Source organism: Psammomys obesus, unplaced genomic scaffold, assembly GCF_907164565.1.
Source record: "Psammomys obesus unplaced genomic scaffold, mPsaObe1.curated_primary_1811, whole genome shotgun sequence".
NCBI lineage: Eukaryota > Metazoa > Chordata > Mammalia > Rodentia > Muridae > Psammomys > Psammomys obesus.
Genome location: NW_026596445.1, coordinates 7,040,210 through 7,062,754, shown reverse-complemented (window position 1 = coordinate 7,062,754; position 22,545 = coordinate 7,040,210). Strand labels below are relative to the sequence as shown.

The 22,545-nt window shown below is 38.0% G+C and overlaps 1 protein-coding gene across 1 annotated transcript in view; it reads left to right on the top strand.

Annotated features, from left to right (window-relative positions):
• Positions 1 to 18,721: 18,721 nt before the first annotated feature.
• The window catches only part of Dach2 (dachshund family transcription factor 2), a 743,535-nt gene continuing 739,711 nt past the window's right edge, over positions 18,722 to 22,545 (top strand). Inside the window, exon 1 of the mRNA XM_055598244.1 lies at positions 18,722 to 19,218. Within this exon, the coding sequence (XP_055454219.1) occupies positions 18,722 to 19,218 (497 nt within the window). The remainder of the gene's footprint in view (positions 19,219 to 22,545) is intronic.

Below are 22,545 nucleotides of genomic sequence, written 5' to 3'. Positions count from 1 at the left end.
GGAGTGAGTCAGGCATGGTGGTCAGAGAATATTGCAGCCCTGACTGACTAGCAATCAGGTCATTTCAATGTTTATACAGATTTAAAGATTTCACAGAGCAATGTCAGACTCACGATTTTCCAAAAAGTATATATTATATAACTTTGTTTCAAAGACATGTGTTTGATTTTTCATTACATGTCTATATATTCAAGTTCAATCACAATTAGAAAGTACAATTAGAATAGATTTCACTTTTATTATTAGCTTCATAATTCTAATTCAAAGAATCTAAAAAATGTCTCCAGTAAAGCAAACATTTGTTATATGACAGCATGCAATTAGTCTGGCTGTATTTGCATACTCCGAACAAATAGAAAAATCTTAACTGGTCTTTTTATGAATAGCAAATAATAATAATACATAACTCCTTTTAATTCTTATTTACTGAATTCTTTTTCTCCAGGGGCATACCTTGTATGATCCCCTATCTTTGTACTACATTTTTAGAGAACTCTAAGTATATTGAAAAAAAAAAAATAGGCCTTTGATCTATTACCAGTTTTCCTGGCCAGTAGGAGTTTGTCAACTATCTCCAACTTTACCCTGTTCCAGTTACACTGTTTACATTTGCTTAGGGGTGATGCCTCAAGATGATTTCTGAAGTCATGGCCTCAGGAAAAAAAATATCTAGTGTCTTTGTGTTTACCACAACCTCTAGGGCCAGATAAAGTGCACTGTCTTTATTGTGGCTTGGCAAGGTTGCTCCCCACTCAGGGGGAGGTGATCAAAGAGCAGGCCAATCACTTCATGTTAGAGATCATCCCTCTTCCCATTACTATGGAACCCACTTGGACACTGAACTACCATGGGCTACATCTGTGCAGGGGTTTTAGGTTATCTCCATGCAAGGTACTTGGTTGGAGTATCAGTCTCAGGAAAGACCCCTGTGCTCAGATTTTTTTGGTTCTGTTGTTACCCTCGTGGAGTTCCTGTCCTCTCCAGATCTTACTATTTTCCACTTCTTTCATAAGATTCCATGCATTCTGCCCAAAGGTTGGCCATAGGTCTCAGCATCTGCTTAGATAGCCTGCAGGGCAGAGCCTTTCAGAGGTCCTCTATGGTAGGCTTCTGACTTCTTCCCTGTTTTATCCTTCTTCTGATGTCCATTCTCTTTGCCTTTCTGGATGGGGTTTGAGCATTTTAGCAAGAATCTTCCCTCTGGATAAGTTTCTTTAGGTGTACAGATTTTAGTAGGTTTATCCTATATTACATGTATACATGAGTGAGTATATACTGTGTGTATCTTTCTGCTTCTGGAATAGCTCACTCAGGATGATCTTTTCCATTTCCCCCCATTTACCTGCAAATTTCAGGATTTTCTTGTTTTTTACTGCTGAGTAATATTCCATTGTGTAGATATACCACAATTTCTGTATCCATTCCTCAGTTGAGGTGCATTTGGCTCGTTTCCAGCTTCTGGCTACTACAAAGAAAGCTGCTACAAATATGGTTGAGCAAATGTCCTTATTGTGTATTTGAGCCTCTTTTAGATATATACCTAGGAGTGGTATAGCTGGATCTTGAGGAAGCACTATTCCTAGATGTCTGAGGAAGCACCAGATTGATTTCCAGAGTGGTTGTACAAGTTTACATTCCCACCAGCAGTGGAGGAGGGTTCCCCTTTCTCCACAATCTCTCCAGCATGTGTTGTCACTTGAATTTTTTATCTTAGCCATTCTGATGGGTATAAGGTAAAATCTCAGCGTCATTTTGATTTCCATTTCCCTGATGACTAATGACGTTGAGCATTTCTTTTTTTATTTTTTTTTAAATTTCTGTAATGTTAGTACAGTTTACTAACTTGGTTTTTTTCCTTTTTTAATATTTACTTTTTATTTTTTACATTTTTATAGTAATCACATGTGATTTACCTTGTATCCCAGCCATAGTCACCTTCTTCATTCCCTCCTTATCCCACCCTCCCTCCCTCATCTCCTCCCTGTCACTTTCCAAGTCCACTGCTAGGGAAGGTACTCCTCTCCTTCCATCTGACCCTAGCTTATGAGGTATCTTCAGTACTGGCTTCAATGTCCTCCTCTGTGGCCTAGAAAGTGTATTCCTCCCTCAGTGGTGGGGGGAGGTAAAGGAGCCAGTCCTTGAGTTCATGTCAGAAATAGTTCCTGTTCTCCTTACTAAGGAAAACACACTTGGATACTGAGCTACCATGGGCTACATCTGAGCAGGGGTTCTAGGTTATATCCATACATGGTCCTTGGTTGGAGAAACAGTCTCATAGAGGACCCCCTTGCCTTGATATATTATGTCCTTGTGGAGCTTCTGTCCTCTCTCAGTCATATTAACTCTCCCTTTTATCATATGATTTCCTGCACTCTACCAAGGTTTGGTTATGAGTCTCAGCATGTCCTTTGAGACGCTGCTAGGTAGAGTCTTTCAGAGGCCCTCTATGGTAGGCTCCTGTCCTGTTTCTTCTTTTCTCCTATGTCCAATGCACATCCCATTTGTCTTTCTAAATGAGGATCGATCAACTTACCTCAGGTCCTCTTTCTTGTTTATCTTCTTTAGGTGCATAGATTTCATTAGGCTTATCATATCTTATAGGACTATATGAGTGAGTATGTACTATGTGTGTCTTTCTCCTTCTGGCATACCTCACTCAGAATGATCTTTTCTAGATCCCACCATTTGCCTGCAAATTTCATGATTTCCTCATTTTTGATTGCTGAGTAGTATTCCATTGTGTAAAATATCACAATTTCTGTATCCATTCCTCCATTGAGGGGTATCTGGGTTGTTTCCAGATTCTGGCTATTACAAATAAACTGCTACAAACATGGTTGAGCAAATGTCCTTGTTGTGTACTTGAGCAAATTTTGGGTATATGCCTAGGAGTGGTATAGCTGAATCTTGAGGATGCACTATTTCTAATTGTCTGAGAAAGGGCCAGAGAGACTTCCAAAGTGGTTGTACCAGTTTACATTCCCACCAGCAGTGGAGGAAGGTTCCCCTTTCTCTCCAGCATGTGTTGTCACTTGAGTTATTCATCTTAGCCATTCTGATGGGTGTAAGGTGAATTCTCAGGGTCATTTTGATTTTCATCTTCCTGATGACTAAGGATGTTGAACATCTCTGTAAGTGTTTCTCTGCCATTCTATACTCCTCTACAGGACATCTCTGTTTAGCTCTGTACCCCATTTTTTAATTGGATTACATGATTTATTGTTTTTTAACCTCTTTATTTCTTTATATATGCTGGATATCAGCCCTCTGTCAGATATAGGGTTGATGAAGATTCTTTCCCAGTCTGTATGCTATCATTTTGTTCTGATGAAAGTGTCTTTTGCTTTATAGAAGCTTTTCAGTTTCATGAGGTCCCATTTAATGATTGTTGCTCTTAGAGCCTGTGTTGTTGGTGTTTTGCTAAAGTCATTGTCTCCTTTGCCAATGAGTTCTAGGGTCTCCCCCACTTTTTCTTCTAACCGATTTAGTGTGTCTGGTTTTATGTTGAGGTCTTTGATCCACTTGGACTTCAGTTTTGCGTAGGGTGATAAATATGAATCTATTTTCATTTTCTGCATGAAGGTATCCAGTTGGACCAGCACCATTTGTTGAAGATGTTGTCTTTTTTCCATTTTATGTTTTTGGCTTCTTTGTCAAAAATCAATTATTCATAGTTGTGTGGGTTTATTTCTGGGTCTTCTATCTACTCAGTTCCATTGATCCTCCTTTTTGTTTCTATGCCAATACCAAGCAGTTTTTCTTACTATTGCTCTGTAGAACAGCTTGAGATCAAGGATGGAGATTGCTCCAGATGATCTGTTGTTATACAAGATTGTTTTGGCAATTGTGTGTTTGTGTTTGTTTCCATATGAAGTTGAGAATTTTTCTTTTAAGTTCTGTAAAGAATTATGTTGACATTTTGACTGGAAATACATTGAATATGTAGATTGCTTTTGGAAGAATGGCCATTTTTACCATGTTAATCCTACCAATCCATGAACACGGGAGATCTTTCCATCTTCTGATATCTTCTTCAATTTCTTTCTTCAGAGACTTGAAGTTTTTTTTTTTTTTTTAATTTTTTTTTCACTTGCTTGGTTAGAGTCACACCAAGGTACTTCATGTTATTAGTGGCTATTGTGAATGGTGTTGTTTCCTTAATTTCTTTCTAAGTCCTTTGCCTTTGGTATAGAGGAGAGCTTCTGATTTTTTTTGAGTTAATTTTATATGCAGCCACTTTGCTGAAAGTGTTTTTCAGCTGACGAAGTTCTCTGGTGGAATTTTTTCGGTCGCTCATGTTTACTATCCTATCATTTGCAAATAGTGATACTTTGACCTCTTCAGTTCCAAGTTGTATTCCCTTGGTCTCCTTTAGTTGTCTCATTGCTCTGGCTAGGACTTCAAGTACTATGTTGAAGAGGTGGGGAGAGAGTGGGCAGCCTTGTCTTGTCCCTGATTTCAGTGAAGAAATATGGAAAGAGTGGGCAGCCTTGCGTTGTCCCTGATTTCAGTGGGATTGTTTTGAGTTTCTCTCCATTGAGTTTGATGTTGGCTATAGGCTTGCTGTATATTGCCTTTACTATGTTTAGATATGTGCCTTGTATCCTTGATCTTTCCAAGAGTTTAAACTTGAATGGGTGTTGAATTTTGTCAAATGCTTTTTCGGCATCTAAGGAGATGATCATGTGGTTTTTCTCCTTCAGTTTGTTTATTTGATGGATTACATTGATGGATTTCCATATATTGAACCGCTGTTGCATGCCTAGGATGTAGCTTACTTGGTAATGGTGGATGATATCTTTTATGTTGTTTTAGATTCGGTTTGCAGGTATTTTATTGAGTATTTTTGCATCAATGTTCCTAAGAGAGATTAATCTGAAGTTCTCTTTTTTTTTGTTGGGTCTTTGTGTGGTTTAGGTATCAAGGTGACTGTGGCTTCTTAGATTGAGTTTGGTAATGTTTCTTCTGTTTCTCTTTTATGGAATAGTTTGAGGAGGATTGGTGTTAGCACTTTTTTGAAAGTCTGGTAGAGTTCTGTGCTGAAACCATCTGGCCCAGGTTTTTTTTTTTTTTTTTTTTTGGAGGGTAGACTTTTGATGACTGCTTCAATTACCTTGGGGGACATAAGGCTATTCAATCTTTCTCCCTGATCTTAACTTAATTTTGGTAGATGGAATATATACAGAAAATTGTTCATTTCATTTATATTTTCAAATTTTCTGGCATATAAGCTTTTGTAGTACTACCTAATGATTGTTTGGATTTCCTCAGTGTTTGTAGTTATGTTCCCATTTTCATTTCTCTGATTTTACTGATTTGGATAGATTTTCTCTGCCTTTCAGTTATTGTGGCTAAGGGTTTTTCTATCTTGTTGATTTTCTCAAGAACCAGCTTTTTGTTTCATTGATTCTTTGAATAGTTTTATTTGTTTCTAATTGATTGATTTCAGCCCTGAGTTTTATTATTTCCAGCTGTCTGCTCCTCTTGGGTGTATCTGCTTCTTCTTTTTTTTCCCCTAGGGTTTTCAGTTGGGCCATTAAGTTGCTTGTATGTGATGTAACAAATTTCTTCTTGAATTCACTTAGTGCTATGAATCTTCCTCTGAGCACTGCTTTCAATGTGTCCCATAAATTTGGGTATTTTGTACCTTCATTTTCATTGAATTCTAGAAAGCCTAATTTCTTTTTTTATTTCTTCCTTAACCCAGCTGTCATTGAGTAGCAAGTTGTTCAGTTTTCATGTGTTTGTAGGCTTTCTTCTAATTCCATTGTTGTTGAGGTCCAGTTTTAGTCCATGGTGGTCAGATAGAATACAGGGGATTATTTCAATTGTCTTGTATCTGTTGAGGCTTGCTTTGTGACCAACTATATGGTCTATTTTGGAGAAGGTTCCATGAGGTATAATTTCGGCATTTCAGGTCCTTTGCCTCTCAGATAAGGTGCACGCTAGTCACCGCCATCTAGGATCTGAGCATTTTTTAAAGTGTTTCTCTGCCATTCAATATTCCTTTATCCAGAATTCTCTGTTTAGCTCTGTACTCCATTTTTTAACTGGATTCCTTGATTTGTTGCTTTTTACCTTCTTTAGTTCATCTATATTCTGGATATTAGCCCTCTGTCAGATATAGCATTGGTGAAGATCCTTTCCCATTCTGTAGGCTGTTCTTTTGTTCTGATGACAGTGTCCTTTGCTTATAGAAGCTTTTCAGTTTTATGAGGTCCCATTTATTGTTTGTTGCTCTTAGAGCCTGTGCTGTTGGTGTTCTCTTCAGGAAGTTGTCTCCTTTGTCACTGAGTTCTAGGCTCTTCCCCAATTTTTCTTCTACCTGATTTAGTGTGTATTGTTTTATGTTTAGGTCTCTGATTCACTTGGAATTTAGTTTTGTGCAGGGTGATAAGTATGGCTCTATTTGTACTTACCAAAGCTTAATCAAGACCAGGTAAATTAATTAAATAATCCTATATCCTCTAAGGAAATAGAAGTGGTAATTAAAAGTCTCCATCCAAAAAAAGCCCAGGACCAGATGGCTTCAGCGCAGAATTCTACCAGACCTTCAAAGAAGAGCTAACTCCAATTCTTTTCAAACTATTCCACAAAATGGAAACAGAAGGAATATTACCAAACTCATTCTATGAAGCCACAGTCACCTTGGTACCTAAACCTCACAAAGACTCAACAAAGAAAGAGAATTTCAGGCCAATCTCCCTTATGAACATTGATGCAAAAATACTTAACAAAATGCTTGCAAACCGAATCCAAGAACACATCAAAGATATCATCCATTATGACCAAATAGGCTTCATTCCAGGTATGTAGGGGTTGTTCTATATACAGAAATATATCAAATGTGATCCACCATATAAACAAACTGAAAGAAAAAAAACACATGATAATCTCCTCAGATGCTGAAAAAGCATTTGACAAAATCCAACATCCATTCATGTTTAAAGTACTGGAGAGATCAGGGATACAAGGCACATACCTGGACATAGTAAAGACAATATACAGCAAGCTTATAGCCAATATCAAACTCAATGGAGAGAAACTTAAATCAATCCCGCTGAAAGCAGGGACAAGGCAAGGCTGCCCACTCTCTCCATACCTCTTCAACATAGTTCTTTTAGTCCTATCTATAGCAATAAGACAATTAAAGAAGATATAGGGGATACAAATTGGAAAGGAAGAAATCAAAATATCCCTATTTACAGATGTTATGATAGTATACCTGAGTAACCCCCAAAATTCTAGTAGAGAGCTTCTACAGCTGATAAACACCTTCAGCAAAGTGGCTGGATACAAAATTAACTCAAAAACATCAGTAGCTCTCTTGTATACAAAAGACAAAAGGGCCTAGAACGAAATTAGGGAAACAACACCCTTCACAATCGCCATAAAGGACATAATGTACCTTGGAGTGACCCTAACCAAGAAAGTCAAAGACTTGTATGAAAATAATTTCCAGTCTCTGGGGAAAGAATTAGTAAAAGATATCAGAAAATGGAAAGATCTCCCATGTTCATGGCTTGGCAGAATTAACATAGTAAAAATGGCCATTCTTCCAATAGCAATTTACAGATTCAATGCAATTTCCATCAAAACAACAACACAATTCTTTACAGACCTTGAAAGAAAATTTCTCAACTTCATATGGAATAACAAGAAACCCAGAATTGCTAAAACAATCCTTTACAACAAAAGATCATCTGGAGGTATCTCTATCCCTGATCTCAAGTGGTACTGTAGAGCAACAATACTAAAAACTGCAAGGTACTGGCATAGAAACCAACTGGTGGAGCAATGGAATCAAATAGGAGACCCTGAAATAAACCCTCACACTTACGGACACCTGATCTTTGACAAAGATGCCAAAACCATACAATGAAAAAAAGATAGCATCTTCAATAAATGGTGCTGGTCTGACTGGATGTTTACATGTAGAAAAATGCAAATAGATCCTATCCTGTTTTAAGGAGAGGCTAAATCACTTTGTTTCACTTTAGTGATGACTGCTTGTACACAGGATATACCTATACATATATATATATTATATTTATACATAAATATAATTTACTCATGTTCTGATTATTGTCCTCTCATCTCTTGCCAGTCACACCCTCCCTCTTCCCCCCATCATCCTCCTCTAGACCACAAAAAAAGGAGCCTTTCTCCCTTATCATCTGACCCTAGCCTATAAAGTCTCATCAAGATTGTCTGGATCCTCCTCCTCTGTGGTCTGGCATGGCCACCCTACCAGGGGAAAGTCATCAGAGAGCTAGCAACTGAGACCATGTCATAAATAACTCTTGGTCCATTTATTAGGGAACCCACTAGGGGACTGAGCTGCCTACCTTCTAGGCACAGTGAGCACAGTGTCTAGGTCCTCTCCATGAATGGTCCTTGGTTGGTGCATCAGTCTCTTGAATCTCTTCCACAACCTCCCTGACCCAGATTTGTTAGCTTTGTTGATCTCTTTGTGGAGCTCCTGTCCCCCTGTGTTGACCTATCCTCTTACTCTTCCAAAAGACTCAGCTCTGCCCAAAGTTTGGCTGTGAGTCTCAGCATCCCTTTTGATTCCTTGCTGGGAGGAGTCTTTCAGAGGACATCTATGCTAGACTCCTGTTCTTTTGCCTCTCTTCAACAACTTCCAGTGTCTATTTTATTTGCCCCTCTGAATGAGAATTAAGCATCCTCCCTAGAGACCTCCTTGTTACTTAATTTTTTTAGGTCTGTGGATTGTAGTATGATTATCCTGTATTATATGGGTAATATCCACCTATAAGTGAGTATATAATATGTGTTTCTTTCTGGTTCTGGATTATCTTACTCAGGATGATCTTTTCTAGATCCCACCATTTGCCTGCAAAGTTCATAATTTCCTTGTTTTTAACAGCTGAGTGGTATTCAATTTTGTAAATGTACCACAATTTCTGTCTCCATTCTTCAGTTCAGGGACATGTAGGTTGTTTACAGATTCTATTACCAATAAAGTTCCTATGAACATATTTGATCAAATGTCACAAAGAGGTATTAATAGTGTTTCTTTTTATCTAGTTCTTTTCAAATGCTCAAGGACTTTCAGGTATTTACCACTAAGAGTTGTTTTCTTAAAGCAAATATTCCAGAGAAATTTTTGTGCTAATTTTTCAGCACTGATTCTATTTATCTGTTTTTTGTTCAATGATGTCAGATCCTTTCCCTTATATCCTGGTTTCCTCCAGATACAGAAACGTGATTCTAGGACCAGGACTGCTTTTTGTATCCCCTGCCAATCCTGTGTTTCCAAATGTATTTTTTTTCTTTCTCCTCTCCATTCTCTTTTTCTTTTCTTCTCATTGTTACTAATATTTTCATTTAGTAAAGCCACAATTTATATATAATAAAATTCTGAAAAAATAATATTTCCAAATATATTTTAACTTTTAACAGAAATAACACTAACACTATTGAAGGCACTATGCTATATCTGACTTATACAGTCTCATAGATTGTGCCTATGAATAAGACACAGTTGTGTAAGATTACAGATCAGGTAATTGAGGCACAAAAATTTTAAAGATTTTGCTTAAGAGCACTCATGTAGTACATTGGAGAAACAGGCTTTGGATACATGAAATCTGGTTGCAGATTTGACTCCTAGAAGTACTCTGCTAGACTGCTTTCTCAGAGAGAAATAATTAAATTTAACCTGGAGGAATATTGTATACGTGAAGACATTACTGTGCTCAATGAATACATTAGTGCTGCATAAAGAAACAAACTGTATAAGTACTGCTCAAGATGCAAAGAGATATCTTGGGTTTGTGTTCATTTTCATAAAGTGTTTTCCTTTAATGGTTTATGAAAGGCAAATTTTGAATTTGTCAAAAGTTTCTCTGTAGTTTGAAATGTGCATGTATGGTTTTGTACTATTTTCTTTTCAGAACTTGGGGATTAAAAAATGTAAACTTTTGAACTTGTTATGTTAACATTTTAAAAACCTTTAAACCTGTAATCTATGCTTTGTGTCACAATATGGAGAACGAGTCAGCAATGGCTTAAAATTAAAGCAAAAATCTACACTGCAGACTGGGAATATCTCTCTAATGCTTCAGCACTTCATTTATTAGCATACATTTCTATCTTATTTAAAACATCTGGACTTAAACATATTTTAGAAATTTACTATGGAACATTTTTTGAAACAAGGAAGTATATTGGAATCATTAAGATGGATGTTTTAAGATGTCTCTGTGCTTTGAGTACAGGTCATCTGATTTAAAACTACAGGGAATCTTATGAAAGAAGTGGGAAGTAGTAAGACCTGGAGAAGACAGGAGCTCCACAGGGAGAGCAACAGAACCAAAAATCTGGGCACAAGGATCTTTGCTAAGACTGATACTCCAACCAAGGACCATGCATTGGAGACAACCTAGAACCCCTGCACAGATATAGCCCATGGCAGTTCAGTGTCCATGTGGGTTTCATAGTAATGGGAACAGGGACTGTCTCTGACATGAACTGTTTGGCCTGTTCTTTGATCACCTCCCACTGAGAGGGAATCAGCCTTACCAGGCCACAGAGGAAGATAATGCAACCACTCCTGATGAGACCTAATAAACTAGGATTAGAAGGAAGGGGAGGAAATTCTCCCTTATAAATGGACTGGGGGAGTGGCATGGGTGGAGAAGGGGGAAAGAGGGTGGGTTTGGGAGGGGAGGAGGGAGGGAGCTACAGGGGGGATACAAAGTGAATGAATTGTAATTAATACAAATAAAAATAAAAATAAAAAACTGAGTGATCATGGACAGGGTAATCACTGTTCATCTCAGAAATGGGGAAGATAATAGAGTAAATTTCACAATGATTCCATCAAGACACAATAAGTGGTTACATATAAAGTTCTTAGCATATGCACAAAGATACAGCACCTCAATACAGGATAGTTAAGGTGGCAAATTCATTGCAAGTATTTTATATTTTAATACAGTTCATCCATCCTTTTGGTTAGATCAGCTAGGAGACACAGATTCCAGAACTATTTATGTGAATTTTGACAAAAATGGTCCAGTCATTCTCTTTGATTTATTCTCCATTCAGATATGAACTTTTCTTTCTTGTTTCATTTTGCAGAAGAAAAGCAACAAAAATGAAATGCAATAACTACTCTGATCTTCTGAGCATATCTTTACCTCCATTTCAGTATTCTCTCAATCAGATAAAAGTACCTTTTGTCTTACTGAGTCATAAAGAAAACATATGATCTTTTTCTCTTCTCTTAAAACTGAGCTGGGTATTTTTTTTCTTTTTTTATTTATTAAAATTTATTCACTTCATATCCCAGCTCTAGCCCTCTCCCTCATCCCGTCCCAATCCCTCTTATCCTTCTTCTTCTTCTCCATGCTCTTCTCCTCCCATCTGACTCTAGCATATCATATCTCAACAGGACTGGCTGCACTGTCTTCCTCTGTGGCTTGGTAAGGCTCCTCCCCCAGAGGGGATGATCAAAGAGCTGGCCACTGAAGTCATGTCAGAGACAGAGCCTGCATCCCTTACTCAGGAACCCACTTGGAAACTGAGCAGGGGTCTAGGTCTTCTTCATGCTTTAACCCCCCCTCCCTCATCTTTTCCTTGTCTCACCCTCTCTCCCTCTTCTCCCCCTATGTCCCTCCCTTAGTTCACTGATAAGATAGGTCCTCCTTCCCTTCTATCTGACCCTAACCTATCAGGTCTCATCAGGACTTTCTGGATCCCCCTTCTCTGTGGCCTAGTAAGACTTCCTCACCAGGGGGAGGTGATCAGAGAGCATGCCAGTGACTGCTCCTGCTCCTCTTACTAGGGAATTCCCTTGAATACTGAGATCCCCATAGATTACATCTGAGAAGGGTGCTTAGGTCCTTTCCTTGCATGGTCCTTGGTTGATTCATCAGTCTCTGCAGTAACCCCTGGGCCCAGATTTTTTGGCTGTGTTGGTTTCCTTGTGGAGCTCCTGTTCCCTCCAGTTCTTTCTATCTCTCCCTTCTTCCATGGGTTCCCTGCACTCTGCCCAAAGTTTGGCTATGATTCTCAGCATCTTCTTTGATACTTTGCTGGGTAGAGTCTTTCAGAGGTCTTCTGTGGAAGGTTCTGTTCTGTTTCCTCTGTTCTCCTACTTCTGATGTCTATCCTCTTTGCCCTTCTGAATGTGGATTAAACCTCTTCCCTAGGCTTCTCCTTGTTGTTCAGCTTCTTTAGGACTATAGATTTTAGCATGTTTTTTCTATATTATATAGTTTTTGTTTTTAAAAATATCAACTGACAGTTATTCTCATTTTAAAAAATGTAAGAACTTATTGCTTATGTAAAAGTCTGGTTGAGTTTTGAGAGACACATGGCACAATATAATAGTACACTATAAGACTATTTATACATACATTGATAAATTTATATGTTATAAACAACCCAGATGTCCCTCAAAGCTAGTTGCATGGATAAAGGTTTTTAACTTACTGGATTGTAGCCAATGGGGCTATGTAGATGGCTCAGTGGTTAATAGCTCTTTTGCAAGACTGAGGATAAGAGTTTGGATCTTTATTATCCACTTAAATGGCAAGTATATGTAATCCTAATGCTTGGAAGATAGAGACCAGAATGAGAAAAACATTAGATCAACTGAAGTCTAGATCTCTTGGTTCAATGGAGAGAGCTTCCCTTCATATAAAGTGGAGGGCAATTAAGTACCCTTTATTTTGACATTGGGCCTTCACATTTACACACATGCACACACACACACACACACACACACACACACACACACACACACACACCTATACACACCTATTAACATGTGCATCAATACACATTCAAACATATATGCATGCTTTCTGCACATACATATCAAAGATAGATAAATGAAATTAGATACCATGGCATACATCTGTAGCCTTACTAATGAGGCCAAGGTAAGAAAATCACAAATTTGAGGCAAAACTGATGAGATAGATGGTTTGAAAGACAGGTAGATATGATAAATTAAAAACAAAGACTAGATTCATGGAGGTTAAAATAATTAATTCAGTTATGGGTATTTTGAATTTGAGATGAGCATAAGATACCCTATTGGAAACATTATATTCTTTTTTTTTCATATTAAAAATTATGTGGGGATGACTCTAGCTGAGACTCCTAGTTCAGCGAACATGGAGACTGAAGTGACCACCTTCTAGCCAGGAAGGATTCCTAATAGAGGGAAGGTAATACAACCCACCTAGAAAACCTTTGAATCAAATTTATCCTGCCTACAAGAAGTGCAGGGATAAAGATAGAGCAGAGATTGAGGAAATGTCCAGCAAATGACTGGTCCAACTTGAGAGCTACCCCATGGAAGAGAGCCAACCCCTGACAGTATCAATGATACTCTGCTATGCTTGCAGACAGATGCCTAGCACAGCTGTCCTCTGAGAGGCTCTACCCAGCAGTGGATCAAAAAGAGATGTTGAAACTGACAGCCAAACATGGGGTGGAGATCAGAAAGTGTTGTAGAAAAGTGGTGTTGGTGGGGGCAGTGGAGAACAGAAGGACCAGGAGCGAAAACGAATTCCACAAGAAGACTCATAGACTTGACTAATGTAGACTTATGGGGGCTTACAAAGACTGAATCATACATGGTCTGGACTTAAGCCTCCAACACATATGTAACCAATGGGCAGCTTGGTCTTAGTGTGGGTTCCCTAGCAAGTGGAGCTCAGAGGTGGAGGTATTTCTGACATGGACTATATTGCCTGCTTTTGTATCACTTCCTCCTAGCTGGGCTGTATTGCCTGGCCTCAGTGGAAGAAGATGCACTCACTTCTGATGTGACTTGATGTGCTGTGGTGAGTTGATGTTGGGGGACTTCCCTTTTCTGAGAATAAGGGGAGGGGGGAAATGAAGGAGGATAGGAAGGTGGGGTCATGGGGAGAGGAGGGAGGCGACTGTGTTCAGGTTATAAAGTGAATAGATAAATAAACTTAAAAAATAAATAAAACATGTATTGTATTTTTTAACTGTGTCCATCTGTCTGTGGGTATGTGCACATAAGTACAGGTGCCCACAGGTGCCATAACATGGCATCATATTCCCTGTAGTTGAAGTTTCAGGCTTTTATTAATTCCAGTCCTCTAATAGAGCAGTAAGTGCTTTCCAGCCCTAGACACATTTTATTTTGACCAAGAGTTTTAAAAATCTAGAGATAAGAATTAGAGCAGGCCATTAGGTTGGTGATGTTGAAGCTACAGAAAACTGATGAAATTATGATCAGTCATGATAGTGCACACTTGAGAAGCTTTTCATTTTCAGTGTTAAGAACAAGGACATGAAACTGAAAAAGGTGTACAGAAGAGAAATATTTGGTTGTTGTAAAATCAGGAAGCCAAAAGTTAGGGTCTTAAGAATGATCATTATTTGAAGACAACAAAGACTGGTTTATGGAACAGTTTGGAGGGAGCAAAGGGAAGGGAGAAATGATTTAATTATATTATAACCTCAAAAAATAAAATAATTTTAATAATTAAAAATATAGTACAGAAAAACAAGACATTATGGATGAAGATTTAGAAAAAACAAACTTAGATTGGTGTTTAACAATAAAATAATCATGCCTGACATAATAATTTCAACTGTGTTTTATGAAGAATTAAATTGCAAAAGGTTAAGGGCAAATGTGTACTAGAAAGAGAAACAACTTAAAGAAGCTGAGATTTTCAAAAATTTTGAAAAATCAGTGTGAGTACAAGTGGATCACAATAGTTTGCCTTTATCAGAATCATTTATAGATTTTATTAAAACTCAAATTTCTTGGGCTAATTTTCTAGATTCTCTGTTTTTGTAGGTCTTGGTTATGAAAAACAGTTTATATTTCTGTCAAGAACCCAGATGATACTGATGCCAGGATCCTCGGGACAACAGTGAGAATTATTGCTGAAGGTTTGAAGAGTGTTTTTGCTTGCTTTCATTCAAGGTCTTGTGATTTATTTTAATAATAAAAGGAATAAGAGTAGGCAAAGAAGGATACACTGCAGATAAAAAAAGAGACTAGACTAGGGAATGAAATTGATTCGTGGCCTTAGGACACAAAGAGGTCAAAAGTAGTAAAGTGTGGGTACTTTAAAAGTTTACAATTTTTGTACTTCAGTTAGAAAACAATCATTTTTCCCTTTAAGCCTCTAATTTTTAGCTGTTAATTCTATCAGCTTGACGATTTTTTTTTCTTGTTCCAAAGGCACATTCCGCTTTTACTTTCCTTAGAATTCACCTTCATTTTAACATTGCAAATGAAAGAAGAAAAAAAGGCACAGTATAGATAATTTTGCAGCCAGTTTCCTGGGAATAGATTAAGCATATCTGGGGGTACAGTTACAGGGTTTTCTGTGGGTTTCAAATAATTCCGTTATCTTGGGTTTGTGCTTGAATGTCTTTTCTGAGAACCAGCCACTTCAAAAACTTTTGGATATTTTGCTGTTCTATTTAAGGTTGCATATATATGCACATATGTGTATAAAAATCCTCTTATAGGATATAGGGCTTTATGCTCCAGTAGACAGCCTATATCCATGCATATATGTGGGCAGTAGTAACTGGGCTTAGTGGCTTAAAAAAGAAGACATGAAGTTGCCAAGGTGATGTCATGGTGGTGTTCTTTGAGGAGTTGGATGGGAAGGAGGAGATAAATATGATCAAAATATATCATACATGTGTATCAAATTCTCAAAAGATAAACAAAAATGCATTGAAATACAGAGGGCTTGCAAGATGGCTCAGCAAGTAAAGGCACTTTATGCCTGAGAATGTGAACTGGATCCCTGAAACTCACATGGTGGAAGGAAAGAACTGACTCTAAATACACACACACACACACACACACACGAAATAAATGACCTGTAATAAATTTAAAAAAAAAGAGCAGGAATGGGGAAATGGATGATAGTTAAAAGCACTTGCAAAGGTCCCAGCTTTGATTTCCAGAACCCACAAGGCAGTATGCAACTCTTGTTTCAGGGGAATCTCATGCCTTCTTCTGGCCTCCATGAGTATGTATGTAGTGCATATACATGCAGGCAAACAAGTAAAAAGTAATAAATCTTTTAAAAAGAGTTAATATTTAATGAGGTATCTTTTTACAGGCTATGCCAGAAAGATGGGAATATTTTGCTTATGTTTACAAATGAGGACCCTCTCCTTTTAACTGAAAGTGAATTAGAATAAAATGCAAATTTCTAATTAACACCAGGAAGTATATAGTTGTTTTGTTTTAGGAGTCACATTATTAAGTAATTCTACTAGAACTAGTGCAGTCCAGAACATTTTCTTATAAAATAACTATCTACTTACATGAATTTTATTCATATTTAATCCATTGGCTAGCTCCTATCTCCTCCCCCCCACCCCCACCTCCAAAACAGACTCTATCTGTGTAGCCTTGGCTGCCCTCTTTGTAGGCCAGGCTGGCCTTGACCTCACAAAGATCCACCTGCCTCTGCCTCCCTGAGTACTGGGATTACAGTTGTGCAACTTTTAGTGTTTGTGCAGTGCATCTCATCTCCCAAGGGCACTCTGTTTAATACAGCCTTTACAATTTTATAATACTTCATGCAGTTCCAAAGTTACAAGGTGTTAATGTGCAAAGCCTTCCCCTGTCTTTTAGAAGGCCAGGCTTATTTAGAAACACGTTTGTCTGATGGAAGGTATTCAAATACAAAGGAAATAAAATGAAGCTCCATGTATGGAATTTAATACAGTCTCAAACCATAGATAATAGATATAACAGAAATAAAGTCATCAAAGCATCAAGAAATCCAAGAACACACTATCTGGAGCCTTGATCTAGATATCTTTAGTTATAAGTATCACTTAAAATGACCACATATTGTAGAAACCTCTGAAAACCACCACTTTCTGTAGAAAACTTTTCTTCTTCTGCCCATATATCTTCTCATTTTTTTCCCAAGAGTGTAGCAACAATTTCATGCCTTTAAAAATGATTTGTGATTGAATAAATTCCATTCTATTACTTTAGAGTTGCTTATTCTTGTATTCCAAAAGCCACAATCTTCACGAGTTCTTCATTTTTTTTAACCTCATTCAATTTGAAATAGAATACTATGAGGAGACTCAAAAGAAAATTTGTAATATTTGGTTGATGAAATGACTGAAGGAAAAAGTAAGCTGTAGATAGACAGAAACATCTTACTTAAGGTCTCTTCAACTTACGAAATGAGGAAAAGGACCATACTCACTCCCTCTCTTTGATAATGTTAAGTACAACTAGCACTAATAAAACTTAACAAGTTTCTAAAAGTATTTATGTTCTGGAAGAATATCAGAGAAGTTATGTAGCTCTATAGGTGGTAGCTATTGTAAATGAATGAAGCCTGAATATAATGAGGTGAATAACTACCCCCTTCTCCAGGAGAAAATAACAAAGTAGATACCTTTCAGTTTAATCAAACTTTGACATGGAATTTCAAACAACTTGGATAAGGCGACTTAACTATGATATGCTGTATGGAAATGATCATGCTGTTCTTCGGGCATGTAGCCTACTCAGAATTCTTCTTTTTTAGTCTGTTCTCGTAGTAAGTGTGGGGTGTTTGCTAGATAGGGTAATGAAAATCCTGAACTACTTTTTAGAATAGAGAGACTTTGAAATGCCTGAGCCATTCACTGGTCTGAGCCTACTTGTGAGGAAAAACAATCAAACAAACAAAAAGTTCGTTCAGATTGTTAACATCTGTCCTTATAAATTATGTACTATTTTGAGTCTTTTGGTAATATTAGGGCTAGACTAAGGTATAGTGCGCGCTCTTGCAACACAGGTACACACACGCACACACTAACAAAACAAAACTCTTGTCTGTTTCAGAACAGTGGCGGAAATGCTGTAAAACAGTCTGCCCATCTGCCACAGAGGCTCCCTACCACGCTTCCTGAGGGTCCAAGAGTTGCGACCAGCAATTCTGATAGGAGTGCCAGAACTCTGGGGAGAGGTTCCGTGAATACTGGAGAAGGAATAAATTACAGCAAGTGAGCTAAGTGGGTAGGAGAAAGGCTGAATTGTTCACTTGTGAACTCACTGGGTTCTTTCTTCTGGATACTGGTAAAAGCTACCTCTTCGCTCCGCTGAGTTTGGGAGAAATGTGCAAGAGGAATTAGATCTAAGTCACTTTCCTTCACCCAACCTGGTGCGAGATGGCTGTGGCGAGCTTGTGGGATGCAGGAGACACATTTGCTAGTCCCGCTTGTGACCCCGTTTGTGACAGGCTGGAAGCGTAGTTCCCTCTGAAACCTGACAAATGGACACTCTGCTCCGATTGCCAGGCCATAAACCGAGGTACCACACCGCCCCTTCCTAGCGCTCCACTTCAATTCATCTAAAGCTCTAAACAGCCTCAGGTAGGCAGAGGCTGGCTGGAGAGTCTCCACCCCTCGCAGGCGTCAGCCATTCAGAGTGCACAGGCTCTGAGGGGGTGGGGTCCATTGGAGGGGGATCGCTGCCAATCTCCGGAGGGGGTGTGGTGGGGGTGGGGTCTTGGGCAGCCACGGGTCGAAGCTGTTCGCAGTGTGTGGGGTGGTGGTTAAGCTGGAGCTGGAGGCAGCCGGCTTTAGACTTGAGAACAGTTCAGAGAGTCCGAACGTGTCTGAGAGAGAGACAGAGTGAGTGAGTGCAAGGGTACCTAGAGGAGTCAGAGCAAGAAAGCTAGGGCCACTAGAGCTGCAAGACATAGTGACCATGGATGTCTCCACACCTCCAGTGATCTCTACAACTTCCAGCAGCGCCGGCGTCCCGGGGGGGTTATTCCGGGCTGAACCTCTGTATTCGTCTCCAGAAGAGGCCCCTCGTCTAACCCCTACTATGATCAACAATTTCATGGCCAATAACCACAACAGCAGTGTCGTGGGTGGCGGGATTGGTGGTGGTAGCAGCAACACCAACACTGAGTGCCGGATGGTCGACATGCATGGGGTGAAGGTGGCTTCATTCCTGATGGACGGCCAGGAACTGATCTGCCTGCCTCAAGTCTTTGATCTTTTCCTCAAGCACCTGGTGGGAGGGTTGCACACAGTGTACACCAAGCTGAAGAGACTGGATATATCCCCCGTGGTGTGCACTGTGGAGCAAGTTCGAATCCTCCGCGGGCTGGGGGCCATCCAGCCAGGAGTGAACCGGTGCAAGCTCATCACCAGGAAAGACTTCGAAACTTTGTTCACCGATTGCACCAACGCCAGGTGAGACACTAATTTCTTAACTCTCTTCTTAACCCTTTGCCCTCTTCTGTATGTCTTATCAACCTCATCCAACTTTGTAGGGACTGAGTCTTGCTTCTTTGCAATGTAAGCTGCGGGGTAGAGAGAATTAGAAGGGCTAATTAATTGCCAGTCTTTTCTAGGCTGCATTCAGAGGTAGGGCTCCAGTCTGAAAAGAGTCCCGGCCAAACTTCAGTTGCAATCCTCCACTGAAACTTTACAGCCTTTCGCCAATATTTTCCATGGCTTTGTGGCTGTTTGTGATAGTTATTTTTCTTTATCTGGTTTATTTTCCAGCTCTTTTGTGGCCACAGGGGTCGGATCGGATAGTTTTTCTTCTGAACACGGAGACCAAGGGCTTTCTTGTGGTAGTTGGGAGCTGGCTGAGCTGTAACCTGGGCTCCTAAGCTGGCAACCGACAGAAAATCGCTTTTAGGGATGCTTTTAGGGTCTAGAAGCCATCCCAGAGGGTGATTCCATCCCCATCCTGTATATTTGTTGTGAGAGTGTGTGGGATGTGTGTGCTGTGAGGGTGGAGGTGGTGTGGTGTGGTGTGGTGTGTGTGTGTGTGTGTGTGTGTGTGTGTGTGTATACATGTCCGCTGGTAAAAAAGTGCTTGAAAGGACATAACCTCATGTCTGATATGCAAAGCTTCCTGGTGCATGGTAAAGTAGTCCTATTTAAAAAATAATAACGAGGATAGATGCCACTTTCTTGGAATCCTCCCTTTTGGGCCACTCGCAGAGGTTAATGTGTGGCTTGGAACACTAGGCTGAGGCTTGATATAGTAGGCTTTTTTTTTTTTTTTTTTTTTTTTTTTTTTGTGAGGATGATCCAGCTCCTTCATTCAAGACAAACCAGTTGGAAGGATCCCATTTCCCCCATTTCCCTTCAGAGAGGACTGTTTAAATAATAACAGCATCGCAGGTCATAAGCTTACCTCCTTGATAACACAATTTAGAAGTGCATTGGAGACTAAGTGTTCATTTGCAGTCAGAAGCAACTTATGTTTTATGTTTTGAAAAAAAAAGAAAGGAAACTATGTTGAGCATTATTTGACATTCAAAAATATGAGTAAGTAATTTTAGTGTTTATTTCATCTCCAGTCTGGTAATATCTCAGGAAAGCAATCATTTAACACATGAGATTAGAATACAAACGAAGAAATCACAGTTCCTGGGTGAAGAAGAAGCAAAGAGCTTTGCTGTGAAGTAGCAACATAGTTTATCATTTTATAAAGAACTTCTGTTGAAGTCTAATCTCACAATGCACTTTTAAGTGATGCTGTTTCTGGATCTGTGGACTGAAACTGCAACTACATTATCATATCTGTTATAAAATCTAAATTACTGTTTTTAGCAGAAATGAACTGATAACTTACAGGCAAACTGTTGCTTATTAGTACAATGAATAAAATATTGCTACAAAATTTACAAGAGATCCTTGTGTTCCTTCTGAGCAAATTCTGTGTTCAAGCAGCCAAACAGAGCCCAGTTCAGAGGGAAACTCCTACTGATTCACATGCAAGACTTACAAACCTGGCCTTTAAGGTGAACTTTTCTTAAAGCAGATGGCTTAAAAACACAATGAATAATAACCTCCTTCAATAAAAGACAAAATATAGGTTTTAAAAACAGAAATATTTTATAGAAAATGGAAAATTTTCTTTTTGATGACAAAGAATATTACTAATACACAAACTCAACGAGTTACTAGAACTTCTAATGGAGTCCATGTTATTCTTTTATTGATTTTCAGATACACTCACATGAAAAATAATTTCAGAGAGGAAAAGCCATATTCATCTTTTCTCTTTCTCCATCTTAATCTTTTTCTCTTCAGTGTCTTCTTTCTCTTTTCTTCTCCCCCATCCTCCTATCCCAAATGATTACTTTTAAAGTGAAAATTTTTATACAGGGACTTTCCCCCACTTTTTGAATAATTAATTGCCTAATTCTTGAGAAATATTTATGAGTTTCATTCTAAAAGTAAATAGGTTATTATTTCATTGTGACTTTGATGTTTTTCTAGAAATAAGAACTTTTCTTAAATTTTAATGAGACATATGAAAAAGAAATACGATAAATTACTTAGTATCCTGAAACAGGTTATTCTATAGTATTTTAGGATCCTATTATAATAGATTTTAGGTTACTGTTTTAATATGATTAAGCTTTATTTATTCCTTATCATTTACATAGCTAACATTTTTATTTGATTTTGTATAACATTTTGGTAAAAAGTATTAAATATGGAGAAATGTATTTATGAGATGATGAATTGTGAATTCTATTATATTTTATGTTTTGAATAATTGCCTTGAAAGTATTAAAATATGTAATTGCAAAAATTATGAATCCTATTTTATGAATACAACACATAGAAAGAGTGAGGAAAACTACTAGAGAGAAATACACATTACACATATATTGTAATTTTTAGATAGGGAAAGAGTACAAATACTGGAAAAATCTAATTAATAATAATATAACACTAGCAAAATTTCCTGATGCAAATGTTCTCCTAAACATGTTGATATAATTGCAAAATATGATTCTTATTAAAAATACTTCCTGACTGTAGGTAACAATGTTTACAAAACATATGATTTTAAATGAAATCTGAAGTTAATATTTAGGTCAACATTATTTTTGTGACTTTTTATTTCAGTAAAAAGAGAAGTGTGAGGTATAAATAGGCAGTAGGTTCAGAATGGAAGCATAAAGTAGGTGAGACACAAAGTCAGTAATAGAAGAGAAATGCAGTAAAGAGCAGAATTATATCATAAGGAGGAAAAGATGGAGGGGAAGATCATATAAACATATCCAAGATTATGAATGATGTTGCCAACGTAGGTTTGCCTAAAGAGTATTGTTCATCAGGATTCATGACTTAACTCTTCTAGCTAAAGGTGATGGAGAGGAGCGTACAAGAAAAAAAGTAGACATTCAGTTGAGTGGAAACTCATCCTGGTGGATAAAATTTCATAAGATACTATTGGAGGGCTATTTTTATAATGGTACTATTGGCAACTTTCTTTTCCTGATAATAAACACATACTCCTTCTTTTTCAAATATGTGGTGAAGAGTATGTGTCCTGACTAGAATGTTTTTAATTTGTACTATTCTTATGTTATCTCATATAAAATGGATCATTTTCAAATGTTTTATTTTCAGAAGATTTAATATGTTGCCTTGAAGTAGCTTTTTGATATAATTTAGTACAATTCACGCCAAAGAAACATAAGTAATCAACATCTATCTATCTATCTATCTATCTATCTATCTATCTATCTATCTATCTATCTA